The sequence below is a fragment of the Diabrotica virgifera genome, chromosome 1 (assembly GCF_917563875.1).
Source record: "Diabrotica virgifera virgifera chromosome 1, PGI_DIABVI_V3a".
Taxonomy (NCBI): Eukaryota; Metazoa; Arthropoda; class Insecta; order Coleoptera; family Chrysomelidae; genus Diabrotica; species Diabrotica virgifera.
In genome coordinates this window covers 243,564,693-243,586,986 of record NC_065443.1, presented here as the reverse complement: position 1 = coordinate 243,586,986, position 22,294 = coordinate 243,564,693, and the positions used below count along the sequence as shown (strand labels likewise).

The 22,294-nt window shown below is 31.9% G+C and overlaps 2 protein-coding genes across 7 annotated transcripts in view; one reads left to right on the top strand and one right to left on the bottom strand.

Annotated features, from left to right (window-relative positions):
* Positions 1-22,294, top strand: part of LOC126883113 (Ig-like and fibronectin type-III domain-containing protein 2) — a 1,605,319-nt gene that overhangs the window by 929,945 nt on the left and 653,080 nt on the right. The gene's annotated exons all lie outside the window — the stretch shown is intronic.
* On the bottom strand, positions 11,366-15,744 carry LOC126893226 (uncharacterized). Its single transcript, XM_050663202.1, has 2 exons — positions 15,031-15,744; positions 11,366-11,380 (listed from the first exon to the last, which is right to left on the bottom strand). The coding sequence occupies exons 1-2, from the start codon at positions 15,742-15,744 to the stop codon at positions 11,366-11,368; spliced, it is 729 nt and encodes a 242-aa protein (XP_050519159.1).

Genomic DNA, 22,294 nt, shown 5'->3' with positions numbered 1-22,294 from the left:
AATTTCAGCAAATATTGGTATGAGTATAGGATCTGTCAATAGTATCGTACACAAACTAGATTATAGAAAGTTTATGACCAATGGGATTCTCGTCTTTTGTCAGAGTACTAAAAAAGCTTGCGAGTAGTTGGTTTATTTTTTTACCATATAAGAGACTACAAGGAAAACGGTAATGACTTTTTTATTTTGATCCTCTATTAAACCGTCCAAATTCACTACTGTGTCACCAAAGAAGTTTAAAGTTCAACGTTCTGGAGTCCAGTTGGAGATTTTAAAGAACCTAGAGTGCGTATCAATGTAAACCTTCTTCTTCTTCTTCCTCTTTATAAGCAATTCTGCTTGTTCATTGGCGGATTGATACCTCTATGGAAGGTTGTCACTCCATCTTTTGCGCGGTCGGCCGATACTTCTTCTACCGATTGGTGGTTTATCTCGTGCTATTTTGACCACACGTGTCTCCCGCATTCTGGGTATGTGGTTGTTCCATTCTTTTTTTCTATTTAGTGTCCATTCGTTTACACACACGCTATACGTTACATTGTCTTCTAATATCTTCGCTCATCTTTCGATCTCTCAGTGTATTTTCTGTAATTCTTCTCAGTACTCTCATCTCTGCCGTTTCCAACAGTCTTTGTGTTGTGGCTGTATCGGGTCTTCTTTCTGATGCATATGTCATTATTGGTCTTACACTGGCTTTATAAATTCTTTACTTCATCTCAGTGTTAATATGTCGGTTTCGCCATATAGTGTTATTAAGGCATCCTGTCAATCTATTTGCTTTTTGTACTTGATTTCTCACTTCTTTTTCTAGGTCTCCGTAACTTGACAATGTAATTCCAAGGTATTTTACTTCCATTACTTGTTCAATACTGATACCATCATTTTCTATTTTGCATCTGATGGGTTCCTTACTGATTACTATTGTTTTGGTTTTTTGAGATGAAATTGTCATATTGAATTCTTTTGCTCTTATGTTAAATCTGTGGACTAATCTGTGTAAACTTGTATACTGTATAATTAAACTGAACAGGCTCCATCAAACAATAAAAAAAACGTGCAGGAAAACTCTCAATTGGTGACATTATTCTGCATGACAATGCTCGTCCATCCTCGAATTGCCAAAGCAGTGAAAGAAAATCTAGAACGAAAGAAATGGAAGATATTATAGCATCCATATTTTAGTCCCGATTTATGTCCTTGCATTTTTTACGTCGTTGAGCCACTTTAAAAAGCGTTAAAGGGCTTTTAGGTCGGACGAAGTAGTACAAAATACCGTAAAAGAAACCTTCAAGCAACAGCCACAACAGTTATTTTAACAGGGTATACATCGGTTTTGTGAAACAATGGGCTATGTGCTATGTGCCTCAATTGTAGTAGTAATTATTTGAAGAGATACTTGCCAATAAGATTTTTCAGGACCGCCAAAGATGTCTTTTAATTGAACGAGCCTAATACAATATGGAGTTCTATCTTTTAGAATTTAATTATAATTTTGAGACTATATAACAGGGATGGCCAAACTGTGGCTCGCCAGCTGCATGTGGTTCTTTGAAGGATTATTTGTGGCTCTCAATAAATGTAGGTACCTGAATTACTTTTAACTTTTGTATTTCGAAATGTTCTTACTGACAACAAATAATATAAAAAACTAAGTCTAACATCAGGACATAGACAAGGAGACCCGTGATCATTGTTGCTATTAAATTTAGCCTTAGAATATGTAATAAGTAAAATATCATCTGAGCTGACAGGGGATATGCGAATCGAGGATTCAAAACTATTATATTGTTGGCCTTTGCTGATTATCTAGGTGGAGCCGTTCATTTTACAAGAGACGTGAGAGGTGTTTTCACAACTCGAGGAAGAAACAAGTAGTCTGGGCTTTCGAATGCAAATGGAGAGGAGACGAAAAACTATAAAAAACAGTAACCAAAAATCCAAGACTAAGGGTTAAGCAGAATATGCTAGTAGCCAAAATTCCGAGACCAAAAGTTAAGCAGAACATAGTTATTAACAACCACAACTTCGAAGTAGTAAAAGTGTTTAAATATCTGAGGCCGGTAATCACAGATGACAAACACATATAAAAACAGGTCTGTCTCATCAAGGATAGCTGCGTGGAAGAGAGCATTATACTCCCTATCATCATTATTAATCTAAGATTCTAAAAAGACAATCTCAATTAAGACTGTACGTGCCAATTATTCGCCCAATTGTCACATATTATGGAAGTTAAACATAAATTCTACATCAGCGGGAAATAAATAAGTTGCTGGTATTTAAAAGGAAAGTTCTCAGAATAATATTTGACTGTTAAAGAGATGGATTGACAGAAAAGTGGAGAAGGCGCTGCAAAGCTGAATAGGTGACTGTGTATGGTACTGAAAATATCGTCAGACATATAAAAGCTAAGATCAGATGGGCAGGTCATGTGGTAAGATAAGAGGAAGGCAGTGTTTTTGGGAGGCGGTAGAAGATCAGTAGGCCGTCCCAGAAAAATATGGAAGGATTATGAAGAATCGAAGTATCCTGAATTAGTATAATTAGTATAATTTTAAAAAACATTGTGAACTATCTTATTTCACTTTAAAATTCGTGAAATCCAAACGATTAGAGGAAAAATTAAATACACTTTTTATACTTTTTAAATAATTGTTTATGCCACTGGCCATTAGTTTTCTAGGCATTAAGCTAAAAAAAATAATTGTTTAATTGCCCCTTGCGAAAAATGTCAAATTTTGAAAAATAGCTCGAACTATCAAAGCCACCCCTGCTATATAAGTTTAAATTACATCTGAATTCTCTTTAAGTTAATTTATTATGAGTTTGGTTAGTCGGGGTCATTTTTTTTTCGAGGTGGTTATTAGATTAGTTGACCATTTTGTCTAATTTGTTTACGGAACACTGACGCCGTCTAAAAACATTTAATAACAGTAACAAAAACAATACTCCAAGAAAACTTTACATATTCCATTAAATCCAAGTGGCAATCATTTCATTACATTTAATTTCTTCTACGATTTCCTCAAAGTTAAACTGCAATAAGATAAAAGAATTAAAATCTGCGGATGCCGGTAGCATTACGAAAAACTTTTTCAATATTTGTATTGCTGCTCAACTTTGAAGACTCTAATAATTTTAAATCTTTGAAGTCAGTAAAAACCTATTACATTTCATCGGCAGCGTTTATTTTGTTGCTTTTATATCAAAATTTCACAAATTGCTAGGAAACTTTAAAGAGTTTGAGTACAATTTAATTCAGGGAATACAGAGTGTTGATCAAATTTTAAAGGAATAGGGTGTACAATTAAGGAATGTATATACAGTATGTCCCTGTAAGTTGTATCCATATGGAAAACTTTTTTATTATTAATTTTACGACAAAAATTATCCTCCAAAAATAGCTCTGGATAGTCCAAAACCTAAGATTTAACCATCAAATATCAAATTTTTTGAATATTGTACGAGGTATGTCAAAAAGTTTGAATTTCACTCAAGAGTAAAGTAGCTTTATTTTTCACAATATTGAAAATTGCTATTATGAAAAGTTTATTCTAGTATGCAATTACATCCTTCTAATTGAAAAATTTCTTTTTGAAAAATTATGGATAACTAACATTATTTTCAGTTATTTCAATTCAGATAACTCTTTTATTATTAATTTTACGAAAAAAAGTTATTCTTAATAAAAAGTTCTGCATCGTCTAAAACCTAAAATACAACCATCTTATGTCAAATTTTATCAATTTTATACGAGGTATGTCAAAAAATATGAATTCCGCTCAAGAGTAAAATACGTTTATTTTTCACTATTATCGAAAACTATTATTATGAAAAGGTATTAATAATTAAAAACTATGTTTCAGTATGTAATTACATCCTTCTAAATGAAATATTCTGAACTATAAAGGTACTTTACTTTTGATCTAAATTTATCTTTCATATCCATTGAATTTATCCTTTTGTTATGTTTTTCCAGAATTGTCCAGTTTTCACTTGTATAGAGTACTGTCGGTATCACTATTGTGTTATACATTTTTAACCTTCTGTCTCGTGTAAGTTCTGTTTTCCCAGTATTGGTGCTAACGCATAGTATAACTTGTTTGATTTCTTTGACCGACTTGTTAATTTTTCGTCTGTTGTTCCTTCCTTAGTATTTAAACTTCCCAGGTATTCGTAAGTTCTCTCTATTTCGAATTCTAAGGGTAAGAACAGAACAAGTGGGTCGCGGTGGAGGTGTAGGTGTCGGTCGCGGTCGATGTCGACATCCATGTAAAACAAACACATTGTAAAGAAGGTTAAAAATGTATAACACAATAGTGATACCGACAGTACTCTATACAAGTGAAAACTGGACAATTCTGGAAAAAACATAACAAAAGGATAAATTCAATGGATATGAAAGACATAAGAAAGATAGTTGCAAAAACCAAATTGGATATATTAAGCATCAAGACTATTAGGAACATGGCCAACCAAGAACCCATAATGAATAAAATAGCAAAGAGATAAATCAACTGGTATGGGCATCTGATGAGGATACAACCTAACAGATTTACAAGAAAAGTTTAGGTAGCAAAGAAAATCGTAAAGAGAAAAAGACAGATCAAGGAAAACATAGATACACTAAGCAGTAGAGGCGGAAATAGACAAGAATGGAAGAGATGTGTGAATGGCAATTAATATAGCTAGCCAAAATCACCTTTGTAGGATAAAAGAAAGGGGAGGAAGAAAGACAGAAAGAAAGAAAGAAAAATAAATCGTTTCGATTTATAGCTTTCTACGGCAAAATAATTAATTCTAAGTTTATTTTATCGTCTGTTCTCAACACAATTTGTATAAAAAAAAAACAAGCAAGCAAACAAACAATGTTTACTGATTTAAAAGAAGTTTGTTCTTCGTCCGTTTCGTATTAATATTATTTCTTTTTAAATTAATTAAATTAATCCAATTTTATTTCAATTAAAATAATTATTTGAGACTTATAAAATTATGCTTTAATATTATATTCTTCGGTATTTTTCTACCAAAATAGCTTTATTTACCAAGCTTCTAATTTACTAACGAACTTTCTCGATGCTTTCCCTAATAGGATACCTAATCCTCTCCCGAAAAAAGTCAGTGACGCCCCGAGATTCCAAGCCTCGCAGTAATATCACGACCTGGTTATTTGCATTCATTCCACAAAACTCATTATACAAATGGCAACATTTTGTGTTCAGCTATGCAAAAGTTGGAAATGCCATTGTTATATCCCGAGCAGCTTTTTAAGGTGGCGAAAACACGATGGAAGACCGGGAATAGGGCACATTTTAAACACAAATTTATATAGTAAAACGAGTACTATCGTTAAGACATTATGCATGCAAGGTGTGTTACTTATTTTGTTACCCCTTTCGAATTGAAACGGGGCGTTTTGGAATGGCTCTTTGAGATGGGCTCTGTTCGAGAAAATGTATTTGTGTTAAAGAAGAAGACGAGTATAGGAAAACCCACGGAATGTTAATATCTAATTAAGGAAACATAAAAGTCACTTTTATACTGTTACTTGAATTTCAGGTATTTATAGACCATGATAAACTGAGTTTTGTAATATTATGTAGTAATGTATTCAGATCAAAAAGTGTACGTACATATTCAGAGGGAATATTGTTTTAAATCAGATCCCAAAAATGTATAACATTGCGAAGTAATAATGTGTAGATTTACTCTAGTCTGGGCTGATTATCGGAGAATAGGCCATTTTTGGGAAAAGTTATTTACCAGCAATTTTATTGCTGGAATCGAATTATAAGATCCTATATATTAATAATATAGGTATGCAAAGTCCTCAGATAGTGTGCTACTTTTTTTAACAAAATGGCGCCCGATAATCGTGTTTTTTTCAATTATTGCTCTAGAACTCCGAAGATTTTAACTTTACAACAAAAACACTCAAATAAAAATTCACCATGATTAAATTCTGCATAGAGGCGTGTTTTTCCCGATCTGCTCCGACGAAAATTTTCCTCGGAAAATGCGGGTTTTCCCAACAAAATCTTTAATTTTCAAATAAAGTTTTAGATAAGTAATTATTTACCAATAATTAAATAACTTGGTGACTCAAAAGCCTTCTTGGTTTAGATTATAGTTCCAGAAGCTGGTGAAAATTAAACGAATATTTTAGCAACAATTCAATTGTTAATTAATAATTTACGGTCGCAATAATAACCAAAATAATTATGATACACTGATCAAACTTTGAAATCTTATAAAGATGAGATGCCTATTTAACATTTTGTCGACAAAATATAAATTTTTTATTTTTTTTGCATAATCTTTAAATGTTAAAAAAAAATAGTTATAAACAAATTAACGTTCCTCAGAAAGTTTTTATTATATTATAATTTTAAAAAATAGCTAAAATGCGCATTTCAAATATCTTGAAAATGAATGCTTTAAAACTTTTTTGCAACCATTTGTAAAAAAGTTATGAAACAGCAAAATTAACATACGATTACTACGGTGTTAATAATTTTTTTTAATTCTTTCAAAACGTAGAAGTGAGTTTAAAGTACAAGCTAATTATTTATAAAACAATATCGGTTATCAGCTTAATGGTTATATTTTAATTAAAGATTATAAATATATTTCTTTGTAATTTACACGCGCGAAAGTAGAATAATACAGTACCGTAGCTACCCGCCCACATACACAACTCGCGCTTCGAGTAAACATTTTATCTCCGGCTCTGTATCAAGCCTACTTTCGCGCTAAAAATTACACAAAAAAAAGTATTTTAATCTTTGATTAAAATATAACCATTGCACTAATTTTTGACATTCTTTGTGAGTAATTAGATTGTACCATAGACTTACTTTTAAGCTTTGAAACAATTAAAGCAAATTGTAAACAATGGAGATATCGTATATTTATTTTGCTGTTTCCTAACTTTTTTGCAAATGGTCGGAAAATGTTTTTAAAGCATTCATTTTCAAGACCTATGAAATACGCATTTGAAGTATTTTTTAAAATTAGAATATAATAAAAAATTTCTAAGAAATGTTAATTTGTTTATAACAATTTTTTTAAAACATTTAAAGATTATGCAAAAAAATGAAAAATTTATATTTTGTCGACAAAATATTAAATAGGCATCACACCTTTATAATCTTTCTGAGTTTGATCAATGTCTCATGATTATTTTGGTTGTTATTGCGACTGTAAATTGTTAATTAACAATTGAATTGTTGCTAAAATATTCATTTCATTTTAACCGGCTTCTGAATTTATAATCTATACCAAGAAAGCTTTTATTTCACCAAGCTATATAATTATTAATAAATAATTACAGGCCCAAAAAATTTATTTGAAAATTCGAGATTTTGTTGGGAAAACCCACATTTCGTCGGAGCAAATCGGGAAAAACATGCCTCTATGTAGAATTAAATTAGGGTGAATTTTTATTTGAGTATTTTTGGTGTAAAGTTAAAATCTTCGGAGTTATAGAGCAATAATTGAAAAAAAATACGATTTGTCGGCGCCATTTTGTTTATAAAAAAAAGTAGCACACTCTCTGTGGACTTTGCATACCTATATTAATAATATATAGGATCTTATAATTCGATTAAAGCAATAAAATTGCTGGTAAATAACCTTTCTTTGTACTTTACTAATTAGACCAACGTATTATAACTATTTTTTTTTCAAAATTTAAAGATTATGCAAAAAAAAAAAATTTATATTTTGTCTATAAAATATTAAACAAGCATCTCATCTTTATAATCTTTATAAGTTTGATCAATGTATCATGATTATTTTGGTTATTATTGCGATCGTAAATTGTTAATTAACAATTGAATTGTTGCTAAAATATTCGTTTAATTTTCACCGGCTTCTGGAATTACAATCTATACCAAGAAATCTTTGACGTCACTAAGTTATTTAAGTATTGATTAATAATTACTTACCTAAAACTTTATTTGAAAATTATAGTTTTTGTTAGGAAAACCCGCATTTTCCGAGGAAAATTTTAGTCGGAGCAAATCGTGACAAACATATCTCTATGCAGAATTTATTTGCGGTGAATTTTTATTTGGGTGTTTTTGTTGTAAAGTTAAAATCTTCGGAGTTATAGAGCAATAATTGAAAAAAATACGATTTGTCGGCGCCATTTTGTTTATAAAAAAAGTAGCACACTATCTGCGGACTTTGCATACCTATATTATTAATATATAGGATCTTATAATTCGATTCCAGCAATAAAATTGCTGGTAAATAACTTTTCCATGAATTTTGCTAATTAGCCCAGAGTACTCGTGAAACGACAATTTTATTATTGTCTATTAAAGCTTCGGATGGGTTTCCGTTTTCTAACTCAGTATTTTTTTCGTGTGTTCTGCATTGTTTGTATTTTTTCCCTTTTTTATCTCTTCTAATCTATATATTCGCCTTTTCCGTAATTTTCCCATATGTAGGTTTATTGAGTTTTGTTTTGTATATTGTTCTTTAAATATACGTATGATTTAATTATTAATATGAGCCCCCATTAATATTAGCTCTTCTGATCTGTATTTCGCGGGGATCTCTTCATCTGTTCATTATTTTCTGACATCTTCCTGTACAGGTTGTTGTGTAATTTCGCCTGATTGGTGACTAACCTCCATTTTATTTATCTTTTGTTTTTGTTTTCCCGTTAAGTCACGTTTTTTTGTTTTTCTCTTGTATATAGAAACGAAGTCACATTGTAATAAATATAAGCTTACTTCATTTGTGTAGAACTTCGTAAAAAAATTGTATCTACATACATACATTACATCTACATACATTGTATCTACATACATACATCTTTACCTAATATGTTTAAGTAGTTTCATTTTGAATACAACTCTGCATTTAGCACTTTATTCAAAAATAAGGTATTCATAATTTGTAGCGCGGGCACTGCATTTGTCAAATTATTTGCAGCAAACATTGTCCATTTAGCTTCTGATAACTTAAACCTTCACATAAATTCTCAAATTTATTAGCTTATACAGGAAAACAGAATTTATGTGTTGTCTTCACACGCTTCGAGCTCTCTACCTTATTATTTCCCGAAACCGATGTCAAATGGTTTACAACTTTTCTAGGTAGTGTTTTATTCAATGGCAATTTATAATAATTCCGTTCTAGGAGCACTATGGTGTCAGTAATATATTAAATTTTCAATACTTTGTTGAATGACGTAATTTTTTGTATGTAACATGTATTTTGTTAGAATCACTTTTAGGTCTGGATCCCGCGTATGAAAAGAAAGTTGATTGATAGCAAGCTGAAAATTTGTGAATAGCTTAAGGGTATCCTGTCGGATAAACTTTGCTGTATGGGAACACTGGAACGGGGAAGTTTTAATTGTGGAGCAGGTTAAAAATTTGGAACGTCAGACCAAGAAAACGTCCCATGTATTTTGCAGGACAGAACGTCCAATTGATTTGTTACCCTTTCATTAAACTCTCATGCAAAAATCAGACTGCTATTTATGACCTGTCATAATTCCTGTCATTTAACATGTTCTACGTATTCCATTCATTAAAATGCCCAGTTGGTGATAAATAGCAGTCTGATTTTTGCGGGAGAGTTTAATGAAACGGTAACAAATTAATTGGAAGTTCTGTCCGACAAAATACATGGGACGTTTTCGTAGTCTGACGTTCCAAATTTCTAACCTGTTCCACAATTAAAACTTTCCCTGTTCCAGTGTTCGCATACATTATAGTTTGTACGACTAGATACCCTTAAGCTATTAAAAAATTTTCAGCTGTCTGTTAATCAATTTTTTTTCCACACGCGAGATCCAGACCTATTTATAGAAACTTGCTTACACTGTCATGTTACTATTCTGGTTTAACACACATAGACCTGGATCCCGCGTACCAAAAAAAGTTGATTAATAGCAAGCTAAAAATTTGTTAATAGCTTAACGGTGTCTAGTCGGACAAACTTTGATATACTCGAACACTGGAACAGGTTAAGTTTTAATTGTGGAAAAGTTTAAAAATTTGGAACGTCAGATTACGAAAACGTGCCATGTATTTTGTCGGACAGAACATCCAATTGATTGGATACCCTTTCATTAAACTCTCATGCAAAAATCAGACGGCTATTACTAACCAACATGATTCCTGTCATTTGAGATGTTCTTCGTGTTCCACTCATTAAAATGCCCAGTTGGTGATAAATACCAGTCTAATTTTTGTATGAGAGTTTAATGAAATGGTAACAAATCAATTGGAAGTTCTGTCCGACAAAATACATGGAACGTTTTCGTAATCTGACATTCCAGATTTTTAACCTGTACCACAATTAAAATGTCCCCTGTTCCAGTGTTCCCATATATCAAAATTTGTCCGACTAGACACCGTTAAGCTATTAACAAATTTTCATCTTGCTATTAATCAACTTTTTTGGGTACGCGGATCCAGGTCTAACAATCAATGTTTAGCATAATCAAAAGATACACTAGCATTGAAACCTAGTGTTGTGCCTTTACAGGGGTGATTTTTTTGGTATTTTATATTCAGTTAAGCTATTAAAAATTTGAAGAATTACTCATTGGTGATTGAGAACAGTTTTTCCGTATTTAGAAAAGTTGGAGATATTAGCGCGTAGGTAAATATTTCTCTACGAGAAATTGAAAAACATGATTGAAACAAGAATATACGTGGCTTTTACTAAGAACCAAAAAATAATTCCATACTATGTAGTATACAACACTACTACAATAATATTATAATAATATATTAGCATTTCAAGCAAGCAGGCTCATGGCTTGGTTTGCAATATTCCTCTATTCCTCTTAGATTTTCGCTTTTTGTTTCTAATTACTAATATTGAGAAACCTCGAGAAGCCATAACTTCAGGACTCCATCTGGTCATTGGCTTTCCTTTTCTCTTTTTACCACCTGTTGTAACTGCACTGCACTTAACAAGATTTTAGGCATTCTAACTTGGGTCCTTCTTTGAACAATATTTAAATATTTGTACTCTTACTACTACAATTATATTATGCTCCTTATATAATACTTTAATTGTTCTTAAATAGACACCAGAAGGGGTCCAGGGAGGAGGTGAAACCCTCATGGAATTATTCAGATCTGAAGTAAACAAAGTCCGAATAGCTATGATAATTGCCAACGTTAGAAAAGGACAAGGCACGTGAAGAAGGTATAATTCATCCAACTGTTTAGTTATTTTTCGTGTCCACTAATTGTTTCTAGACTGTAGAGCGTGTTGAAAAGGTGTGTATTAAAAGGAGCGTGTGTATTCCATAAAGAAAAAAAAATAAACAATGCATATTAGAAACAAAAATGAGAATCTAAATGATGATAGTAGAGAGTATCGCGACTTATGCAGCTAAGGTCTGGAAAATTACGAAATATTTAAAAAAATAAGGTACTTGTCACTAAAAATATGGTTTCGGGGCTGTTGCAGGCTAACGCTGCATGTCAAAATATTAAGTGACGAGATACGTGAAAGAATGGATATTTGCCCCAAAATCGAAGCAGTTTAATATAGAGCAGTTTAATAAAGAGTTTAATACTGTATGTCAAAATGGAAATAAAAACAGACCATAGAATATATGAATTAACTAACCTCAAAGCCCTTAAAGACATTCATTACTTTTAAATTGTTACTGAGCATGAGGTTCGTCATGTATTTTGTTTTGGGATATTCATTTTTCAAACCACATTATCTGCAGGTTCTTTCCAGTTCTTCTAACATGGTGTTGATTTCGCCTATCAAAACGATGTCATCGGATTAACAACTTGGGTGGTGCAGTGTCTCCCGTCGACATTTATCCCTTCATGACCCCAATCATGTAAGAGTTAACAACAATTGATTTGTTTATTTTGAAACTAATTGAAATAAAATAAGTTTATAAGTTATATTATATTAATATCCGACTGTTATATTATTTGACAAATAATGACATTATTTCAAAGTCTGTTAAGTACGATATAACGCGCTAGGACGTGTAATAAAACTGCAATAACCTTTACAAACTAGGTTTTAATATACTAGAAATCTGATTATCTAAATTATTACAATAAAATGACATAACATATTTTAAAGCATCTGACAGTAACTAAGAGAAGAAATAACAAACATAGTTTCACAAACTACTACATTCACCCCAGCTTTATTTTTCAACAAAGTCTTGAAGGTAAGCAGGAGCGTTTCTTTCCCTTGTACCTCTTCTAATAAAAATGTCTTTATTTTCTTCCCTCGAATCAGTTTCAATGCCACCCTCTTCCAGAACGTTAACAGGAGAAATATTTGTATTTTCCTCACATGTATCACTTGATCTAGGGCTTGGTCAGACTCCAATCCAGTAACATTGTCACAGTCAAGTAGAGATACATCTCCTCTTGGTGCAAGTTGTCTTAAAGCTACTGTTGTTTCTTTGCCATCTTCACGTCTAACAACAGCATAGTTCGGATTAGCTTCAATCAGTTGCACTTCTTCTACAAGAGGGTCATATTTGGAATTCCTCACATTCTTTTTCATAAACACTTTTCCAGGGGTTATCAACCATGAAGGAAGTGCAGTTCCATTTAAAGCTTTTCTCGAATGATGAAACATTCGCTCATGAGGGGTATTGTTTGTAGCTGTACACAAGAGAGAACGAATTGAATGAAGAGCTATTTCAACTACTTCTTCCCACTGTTCAGTTTTTAAATTTTTAGATTTTAAAGCAAGAGAAATAGTTTTCCATATAATTCCATTATATCTTTCTGTCTGACCATTGCCTTCAGGATTATACGATGTTGTTCGGCTTGTCGGTATTCCTTGTGAATGGAGAAACGTTTTTACTTCTTGAGACATAAATGCCCCCCCTTGATCTGAATGGATGTAACTAGGCATTCCAAATAGAGAGAATAAGTTTGTAAGACACTTCACAACAGTTTTCGCTGAAACATCTGGACATGGATATACAAAGGGGAATCGAGAATATTCGTCAACAATTGTTAGGATATATTTGTTATGAGATCTAGATGGAAGCGGTCCTTTAAAATCCAGAGACAATCTTTCAAAAGGCGAAGTTGCTTTAATTAATCTCCCTTGAGTTTTCAAAAACTTTGGTTTTATTTCTGCACAGATAGGACAGCGATTGGTCATTTCACGTACTTCATCAATAGTATATGGTAAGTTACGTGTCTTTATCCAATGGACCATTCTGGTGATTCCTGGATGACACAAGGATTGATGAAGTTCAAATAGACTTGATCGAGGATGTATTGAATAGCACACTCGTGAGAAAGTATCTGGCACTACATTATAAACTCCTGGTCTGTACTGAATATCGAAACTGTAGCATGATAGTTCAAGGCGCCATCTTATAATCTTCTCATTTTTTATCTTACTAGTGTGGCGCATATTGAACATAAAAGACACAGACTTTTGATCAGTTATAAGTCGAAAATGTTTACCTATCAAGAAATGTCTCCATTTTCTAAGAGCTGCCACTATTGCATAAGCCTCTTTTTCCACCGATGAATGATTTCTTTCACTTTTTGATAAAGTTCTTGAAAAGAAAGCAACAGGTCTTCCTCCTTGGCTAAGAGAAGCAGCAATACAAAAATCTGAAGCATCAGATTCAACAACAAAAGGAACCTTGTCATCAATTGTAGTAACAGCTGAAGATATTATTTCAGATTTAAGAATTTGAAAAGCTTCAGCTGCTTGTTCTGTTAAAGGAAAAGTACTACATGTGACTAGTTTTTGTATCTTGTCTGAAAATTGTGGGATAAATTTGGAATAATGTGCAAACATTCCAACAGCTCTCTTTAGTGATTGTGAATCGTTTGGTAAAGGTAACTTCTTTAATGGTTCAAGTCTTTCAGGATCAGGTTTTAAGGTCTTATTCTCTATTTGATAACCCAAAAGTTTGATTGAATTTAGTGTATAATAACTTTTATTTTGATTTATTGTTAAATTGTATTTCTTCGCTACTTCCATAAATTTATTAAGATTTTCATTATGCTGTTGATGATTTAATCCACAAACAGTAATATCATCAAGATAAGCATATACTCCTTTTAAATTTTCGGATTTAATAATACTATCGATAACCCTTTGAAAGCATGCCACTCCGTTGGTTACCCCAAAAGGGATCCGGCAAAATTGATATAGTTGGCCGTTTGCTTCAAAAGCAGTGTATATTTTCTCTTCATTTTTGATTGGAATTTGATGGTATGCATTTTTAAGATCAATAGTACTGAAGACAGAATATCTTGCTACTTTTCTAACAATATCTTCAACATCTGGGAGAGGATAGGCATCTAAGTAAGTAAATTTATTGATCGTTTGTGAATAATCTATCACCATTCGCTTTTTGTGCGTTTCACTTTTTGTAATAAGTACTTGTGCACGCCAAGGAGAGTTGCTTTCTTCTATGATTCCATTCAATAGAAGATTCTTTATCTCGTCAGTTATGAATTTTCTATCTTCAGCTGAAAATTTTCTTGATTTAGTTGCTATTGGTTTGCACTTATTTGATAGATTGGAGAATAATTTTGGCGGCTCTATATTTAAGTATGCCAAGCTACAGATGTTATCCACACGGTCAATAACTAAAGGCATTTTTGAGCCAGCAAAAGTGATTTCTAGAGAAGAATGTTGTTTAAGCAAGTCGTGACCTATTACTACATCAGCACATAAATCTTGAATTATTGATAATTTGACATTTTTATAGGAATGTCCGTTTATTTCTAATTTAACAAAGCAATGTCCTGAGATAGTCAATCTGAGCGCTGTTGAAGCCATTAGTATGCTTGCATGACTTCTAAATGTTTTCACTTTTATAGCCAATGCGTAATTTTTACTGATATATGACTCAGAACTACCTGTGTCTATTAAACTTTCAGCTGTATTTCCATTCACCTTTATTTTAGTAACACTTTTAGATAAACATTGAGGGGCAGCAGCAAGATTTCTAACATTCGAACGAGATGTAGTAGTAGCTAAAAGGGCAGCTGATGCTGAATTGGACGTCTGAAGCCTACATACCTTAAAAAAATGTCCAACTTTCGAGCACCTCTTGCAAATTTTGTCTCTAGCAGGGCATAGGCTACGAGGATGTCTTTCAGTTGCTCCACAAAAGTAACATTTCCAACTTTTCACAGCGGCAGAAGTATAATTAGTTTGCTCTGTGGTTTCGGATGAAATCGCATTAATAATTTGTACAGGAGTTATATAAGCCTCAGAGTGTTTTGAAGCTGACTCCAGAGACTGGGCTTTCAGTATGGCATCTTTCAGAGTAATACTGTTGTTTTCTAGTAAACGTTGTCTTATGTCATTAGAAAGAATCCCACTAATAAAAGAGTCTCTTATATAATCTTCTTTATTTTGGTCTGCAGAAACGGCTAGAAAATTACACTCTTTGGAAAGCACCTTAAGATGTTGAACGTATTGATCTATATTTTCACCAGTTTGTTGTCTTTTAGTCATTAGCATATGTCTGGCAAAAATTTCATTTTTGGGTTTAACAAAAAGAGCTTCGAGAATACTTTTGGCTTCAGAATACTTTGTACAATCAGAGATAAGTTCATAAATATTGTTGCTCACGTAATTTACTAGTAATTTAAATTTATCCTCCTCTGAAACACCAACTACAGAGGAAATAAAGTTTTCAAAAGTAGCTTTCCAATGTGTCCATTCTTGAGACGATCTAGAAGAGTTTGGATCTGCATCAAATCTGTCTGGTCGTAATAGCTTATCCATATTTGATATTTCTAGTATATTAAATTGTAATAAAACTGCAATAACCTTTACAAACTAGGTTTTAATATACTAGAAATCTGATTATCTAAATTATTACAATAAAATGACATAACATATTTTAAAGCATCTGACAGTAACTAAGAGAAGAAATAACAAACATAGTTTCACAAACTACTACAGGACGTATTTGAAAAATAACGCTCTTGGGCATTAAATTTACATGACGACTTAGATACTGTCCAGTTGACGAATATCAATCTAAGTTAAACTATGGTTACCTCAATTACGTTACTACTGTTACTGGTAAATTAACGTACTTAATTGAAAACTAATTAATTCAAAATTCATTTAAATTTTTCGCCTATAAAGAATAATTTAGTCGGAGATTAAACGTTGAAGGCACCACGGGTATTATAATAATAACGCTCTTGGTCAACGTATATCCCTCGGGCCGAAGGCCCTCGGTAAATACACCATTGACCTCAAGCGTTATTATCCTGATAATACCTTTGGTACCTTAATAACTATAATGTCCAACTGGTCTAATATTTGAGAAATAATGACATTATTTCGAAGTCTATGTATTAAGTACCATATAACGTCCAGGGGCGAGTTAAATACTGTCAAGTTGACAAATAAAACTCTAAGTAAAACTATGGTTACCACAATTACGTTACGACTATTTCTGGTAAATGTACTTATTTAAAAACTAATTAATTCAAAATTCATTCAAATTTTTTGTATATAAAGAATAATTTAGTCAGAGATTAAACGTTGAAGGCACCACGAGTATTATAATAATAACGCTTTCGGTCAACGTATATACCTCGGGCCGAACACCCTCGGTCTATACACCATTGACCTCAGGCGTTATTATCCTTATAATATCCTTGGTACCTTAATGACTATATTATATTAAATGATAATTAAAGTTTCTATTACAAATTTAATTTATAAAGCTTATATGCTGTTTCATGGGAATATTAAAATATGCGTCGATATAGGAGAGAGCTTTTAGTAGTTTTTGTACGCTTTTCGACTAATCATAAAATCCATAGCATCAACGCAAATCTCTCCACAGAAAATAAACTTAGTGAAACAAAGTTATCTAGAAGTGCTATCGCATTAAGTCCATATAGATTTTTCCCAATTTAAAATTGTAATTTCCGTTAATGCATTGGATCTAGGCGCGCCGCGCGTCGATGGGCCGATAACCGATTTCCATTACGAGATTCTGAAAACAAAAAGTTGGAACACTCAAATGCGTCAAATCTATTCTCATCGATTACAATTTTGTCATTACTACAACCGCAATGCTTCAATATGTCCTACGAAAAAAATGTAATTAAAACACTTTATTTTTTTTATTAAGCAAATATGTCTATAAGTGTGTAAAAGCCAAATGAAATAAATCCATTATTTCGCGAATGAGTGATTTTGGAAATAATTCTTGGAACAGGTCGAATTTTATTTTTAAATTATTATTTTTTCGCATATAAACTTACGTGCATAGAAATCGGCACTTAAACATTTGGTCATTTTTGATGTGTCATATTTTCTAAACCTGTTGGCCCATTTAAGTGATTTTTTGACCATGTTATAGCCTGATTTTTTTAGCAATACCACTGTAATAACATTGTTGCTAAACAGCTAAATTTTTATTGTATACCGGGTGTACCAATCAAACTGTGTTTTTTTCTCAAAGTTCGCATCACTCTGTGGAATATTCTAGCATCTATAAAATACTGAACTTAAAACCCAACTATAGCCTCAGGTTTTCTTAACATTCGGTTTTTTGATTTATTCGTTTATGTGGGATAATAAAAAAGTTAGGTACTTTAACAACTAGACATATTCTTCATCCATACACGGTGTTTCTAAATAAGTGCGACAACCATTAAGGGTTAATTCTGGATAAAAAAATTAATTACAGTTTACTTTATAAACATAATGTCCGCAAATGTTTCGTTCCCGAGATACGGGATGTTGAATTTTTTCTTACAAACTGACGATTTATTTTATTGCTTTAAAACCGGTTGAGATATCGAGGGTTTTGTGTCAAACAACGTTATCTACATTTTTTGTGAAATTGAGATATATCTATAATCGAGTTCACCGTTTTCGACTTCATTTAGTAACAAAAACCTGTATCTCTATCTGAAGCAGATTACAAAATACATTAAACGTTAACTACCAATTGTGAAAAAATTGTTCATGTCAAAAACATCTAAGAGGTGATAACGTTATTTCACAGTGAATTTCGCGATACATCAAAAACAGTTATCGACTGTTAACGTTTATTGACACTCATTTATTAAGCTGTAATTGTAGACAGCGTTATTATTATAATTCGTTTTTGTTTGAAAAACGTCATTTTGATACTGGATAGCTAAATACATTTGTTTATTTTCGATGTTGTTCGATTCTTCCATCTGATTACTCATTACATGATTACAATAATCTGATTACTCATTACATTTTTTAATTTTGCCGAAGTTAAAAGAAAACATATATGTTATTTTCTTATTGCCGGTTACGTACCTATATATTTGTCGTAGTTATTTAATATTTTGATTTTGTCAGTGTTTAACAGAAAAATGTCCAGTCGTAGCACAAAACTTTGTATGACACGAAGCACTAGCGGGTTTTGGATCTTCTGAGGTAGCCTCTTGCCTTACAAATACAATGAAAAGTGAAGTTACTGGGAAAGACTTCGCTTTTATGTCTGAAACTTGTTCGGGTCAAAATGGAAATTCAATTGTTTCCGCAATGTTTCTGTTTGCTGTTGAAACACTAAATATTTCAAAAATCGACCAGTTATTTTTTGAGCCCTGACATTCCCAAATTGAATGTGATATGGTCCATGCCCACATCGAAAACGCGAGTAAAGGCTTGGAAATTTATGATCCATCGGGATGGTATATGTACAGTGATCAAAATGGCTTTAAAGAAATCAAAATACGAAGTAGTTGAAATAGATCAGGAAGAAATTTTGGATTTTAAAGAACTTCAAATTCAAATGATTAAAAATAAAAAAATTGACATTGAAGGAAATGTTGTCAAATGGTTGAACATAGTTTGGCTAAAATATACATATTATTATAAAATAAGACACTGCACACAGTTATTTCAAATATAATTTTAAATCAGACAACTTTACGAAATTTAAAATACAGAGAAGGATTTTCAATTAACAAACTTGTGCCAAGAAGAAAATATGAAAAACCGTTAACGATTAATAATAAAAAGTTAAAAGGTTTAGTAGAACTCTGTGAGCAAAAATTAAAAAACAATATCACTTCGTTTACTAGAATCTTCAAGGAAGGGGTGATGATCATAATGAAAATGTTTTAGAAGATGAAGACGTTTAAAGATGGTATAAGTATTTAGAAATATCATAAGTTTGATATTTGTATGTTATTAGAAAAATAAAGTTTTTTATTTAAATACACTTATAACATATTTAATAATACAGGGTTAGTGCTGCATTGGATATCCTGAAAATTTTGAAAATATCAGTGAATGTAAGTTAAAGTCAAACTGGATATCCTGAAAAAAGGGGAAATATCAGGGAAATTTTCGCAACGTGTTAGGGAAATTACATTTTTACATTTTTACCCAGCAGTACTAACCCTGTAGTAAAACTATTATTATCAGGTGCGACGTTAACGGTTACAAAAAACATATATCGGTAATATCAAAAAGCGTTATCAGGTCATTATTAGAAAAAAATTCAATTTTTTTCTCTGTAGAATAACAATAACCTGTAATAATTTTTACAATATGTCAAAGAAACCATAATAATACTATATAAATTTACAGATTTCTATTGTAATATATTTTGCCTCCGTAATTACAAATTTGTTGGCTGATATTACGTTTCAAAACAGTTTTTCGCATTTTCTGCCACTTTATGTTTTTGTAGTTAACGTTGTTTGATACTAAACCCTCGATATGCCAATGAAATTTGGTACGTTTTAAGACGTAATTATTTTACATTGTTTTACGTACAATTAAGGATTTAATATTTACCATTGGCGTGCATTCGAGTCATATTACCCGGTCATATTACCCGTATGCACGCCAAGGATAAATATAAAATTCTTAGTTGCATGTCAAAAAATGCACAATAACTATCTCTTAAAACCTACCAAATTTGATGTGCATATCTCAACTGGTTTTAAAGCAATAAATAAATCGTCAGTTTATAAGAAAAAATTCAACATCCCGTATCTCGGAAACGAAACTTTGCGGACATACGTTTATAAAACCAACTGACATTATTTTTTCATGCAGAATTACCGCTTAAAGTTTGTCGCACTTATTTAGAAACACCGTGTATTGATGAAGAACATGTCTAGTTGTTAAAGTACCTAACATTTTTATTATCCAACATAAATGAATGAATCAAAAAACAGAATGTTAAGAAAACCTGAGGCTATAGTTGGGTTTTACTTTCAGTATTTTGTAAATGCTAAAATATTCCACAGGGTGATGTGAACTTTGAGAAAAAAACACAGTTTGATTGGTACACCTGGTATACAATGAAAATTTACCTGTTTAGCAACAATATTATTACATTAGTATTGTTAAAGAATCAGGCTAAAAAATGACTTAAATCGGCCAACAGGTTTAGGAAATATGAGACATCAAAAATGACCAAATTTTTAAGTGGGCCGATTTCTATGCACGTAAGTTTATTATACTAGTAACTTGTTCTATCTAAGAGTGATGACGTAGGTAATCAATGATTTTTCTTAAATTATTATAGGGCTAGTCTGCTAGCTCATTTGAGAGATTTATTTATTTATATATTCAGAAATATTAACACTAACATATCTAATTATTTATACACGGTGTCAAAATTTTCTTTTAATTAAATTTTTTGACAGAAAAAGGATTATGTAATTTATTTAATTCAAAATACACTTTACTGCTGTCAGAAAAGAGAAAAAAATGTGCATTTGACAAATAAACATTGATTTTCGCTTACATTTAATGTTCACGCTGCCACCCACCAGCCTCTATTATTAAGAGGAGACAGTAGCGATCAACAGGTAGCGAAAACGCGTTCCAAGATTGCGGCTATAATTTTGAATATTTTTTCGAGATATTTGGCACACATATTCGTAATATAATAAAGAATGGCGGTACAGAGCACAATTTGAAAAATATATTAATATGTGGAAATTACTCGGTAATTAAATACAATATTAAAAAAACGAGCCTGTACCGCCATTAAGAAGAACAAAAAAATACACTTTCTTCAAATAAACCTTTTTATCCGATGCCTAGATTTTGTGTCATTTTGGAACTACTAAATTTTTTTATTTCAATAGTAGTTCCAAAATGACACAAAATCTAGGCATCGGATAAAAAAGTTTATTTGAAGAAAGTGTATTTTTGTGTTCTTCTTAATGGCGGTACAGGCTTGTTTTTTTAATATTGTATTTAATTACAGAGTAATTTCCACATATTAATATATTTTTGAAATTGGGCTCTGTACCGCCATTCTTGTATTATATTACGAATACGTGTGCCAAATATCTCGAAAAAATATTTAAAATTACAGCCGCAATCTTGGAACGCGTTTTGGCTACCTGTTGATCGCTACTGTATCACCTTAAAACACTTGAATAAGTTGATTTATACGCATATATTTCTACTAGTATGAAAAGACATAAACTTCCTTAGTAACCACCTAAATGCTGAGACCTAAAAAACCAATAGCGTAGTTTTTAAAAATCGAGTTACTTGGCTCAAAATTAACCTTCGTCTGTCGGCATAGGTACAATTGTAACTTTTGAGTTTTCAAATTGTGATAACTTTTTTTGTTAAAGAGATAGTGACTTGAAATTTTGTGACCTCTCTACATTTATCCAGTAGATTATGTGAGCCAAATATAACAAAGAAATCTTTATTCAGTTCCCAGCAGGGGGCTTAAATTGTTCCTACCCCCATAAACGACGGCATGGGTACATTTGTACCTTGTATTTATTTTTAAATGAATGTTATAAAATATCAGTTCATTTTGTATTTAAATGATAGTTTATTTGAACCAAAATACAAAAATGAATGTTAGTGTGAATTTTCGAAATACACATACATATCGTTTTAGAGACAAAGAATCTGTGTCGCACATAGGTAGAAAACATACTACACAACTTTTTCTCGTTTTAGGTTGTTTTTTCTGTAGGTTTTGATAAACATGGCAACTTCCGGTTATTGGAGTATATCCACGAATGCTGTGAGATACTTGAGGAAGAGTATCTACAACAAAAAAGATCTTTAGAAAGATCATTCAAAAGCTTTTTGCGTTGGTCCTTTGTTTTTTGTAATGGATTGTGCTCTCCATCTGGATATAATGTAGGATGCTAAGCCAGCGACGTGAATCATATTATAAAAAAAGTCCAAGAGCCAAAGCAATGTTAGATGTTTGACCGTATATTCACCAAGTATTTTCTCCATGGTATCAACATCTCTTTAGTTTTACTCTAATACTCAATCAATTCCGACTACTTGTCCTGTTGTACAGTTGAGTTCGCGAGTC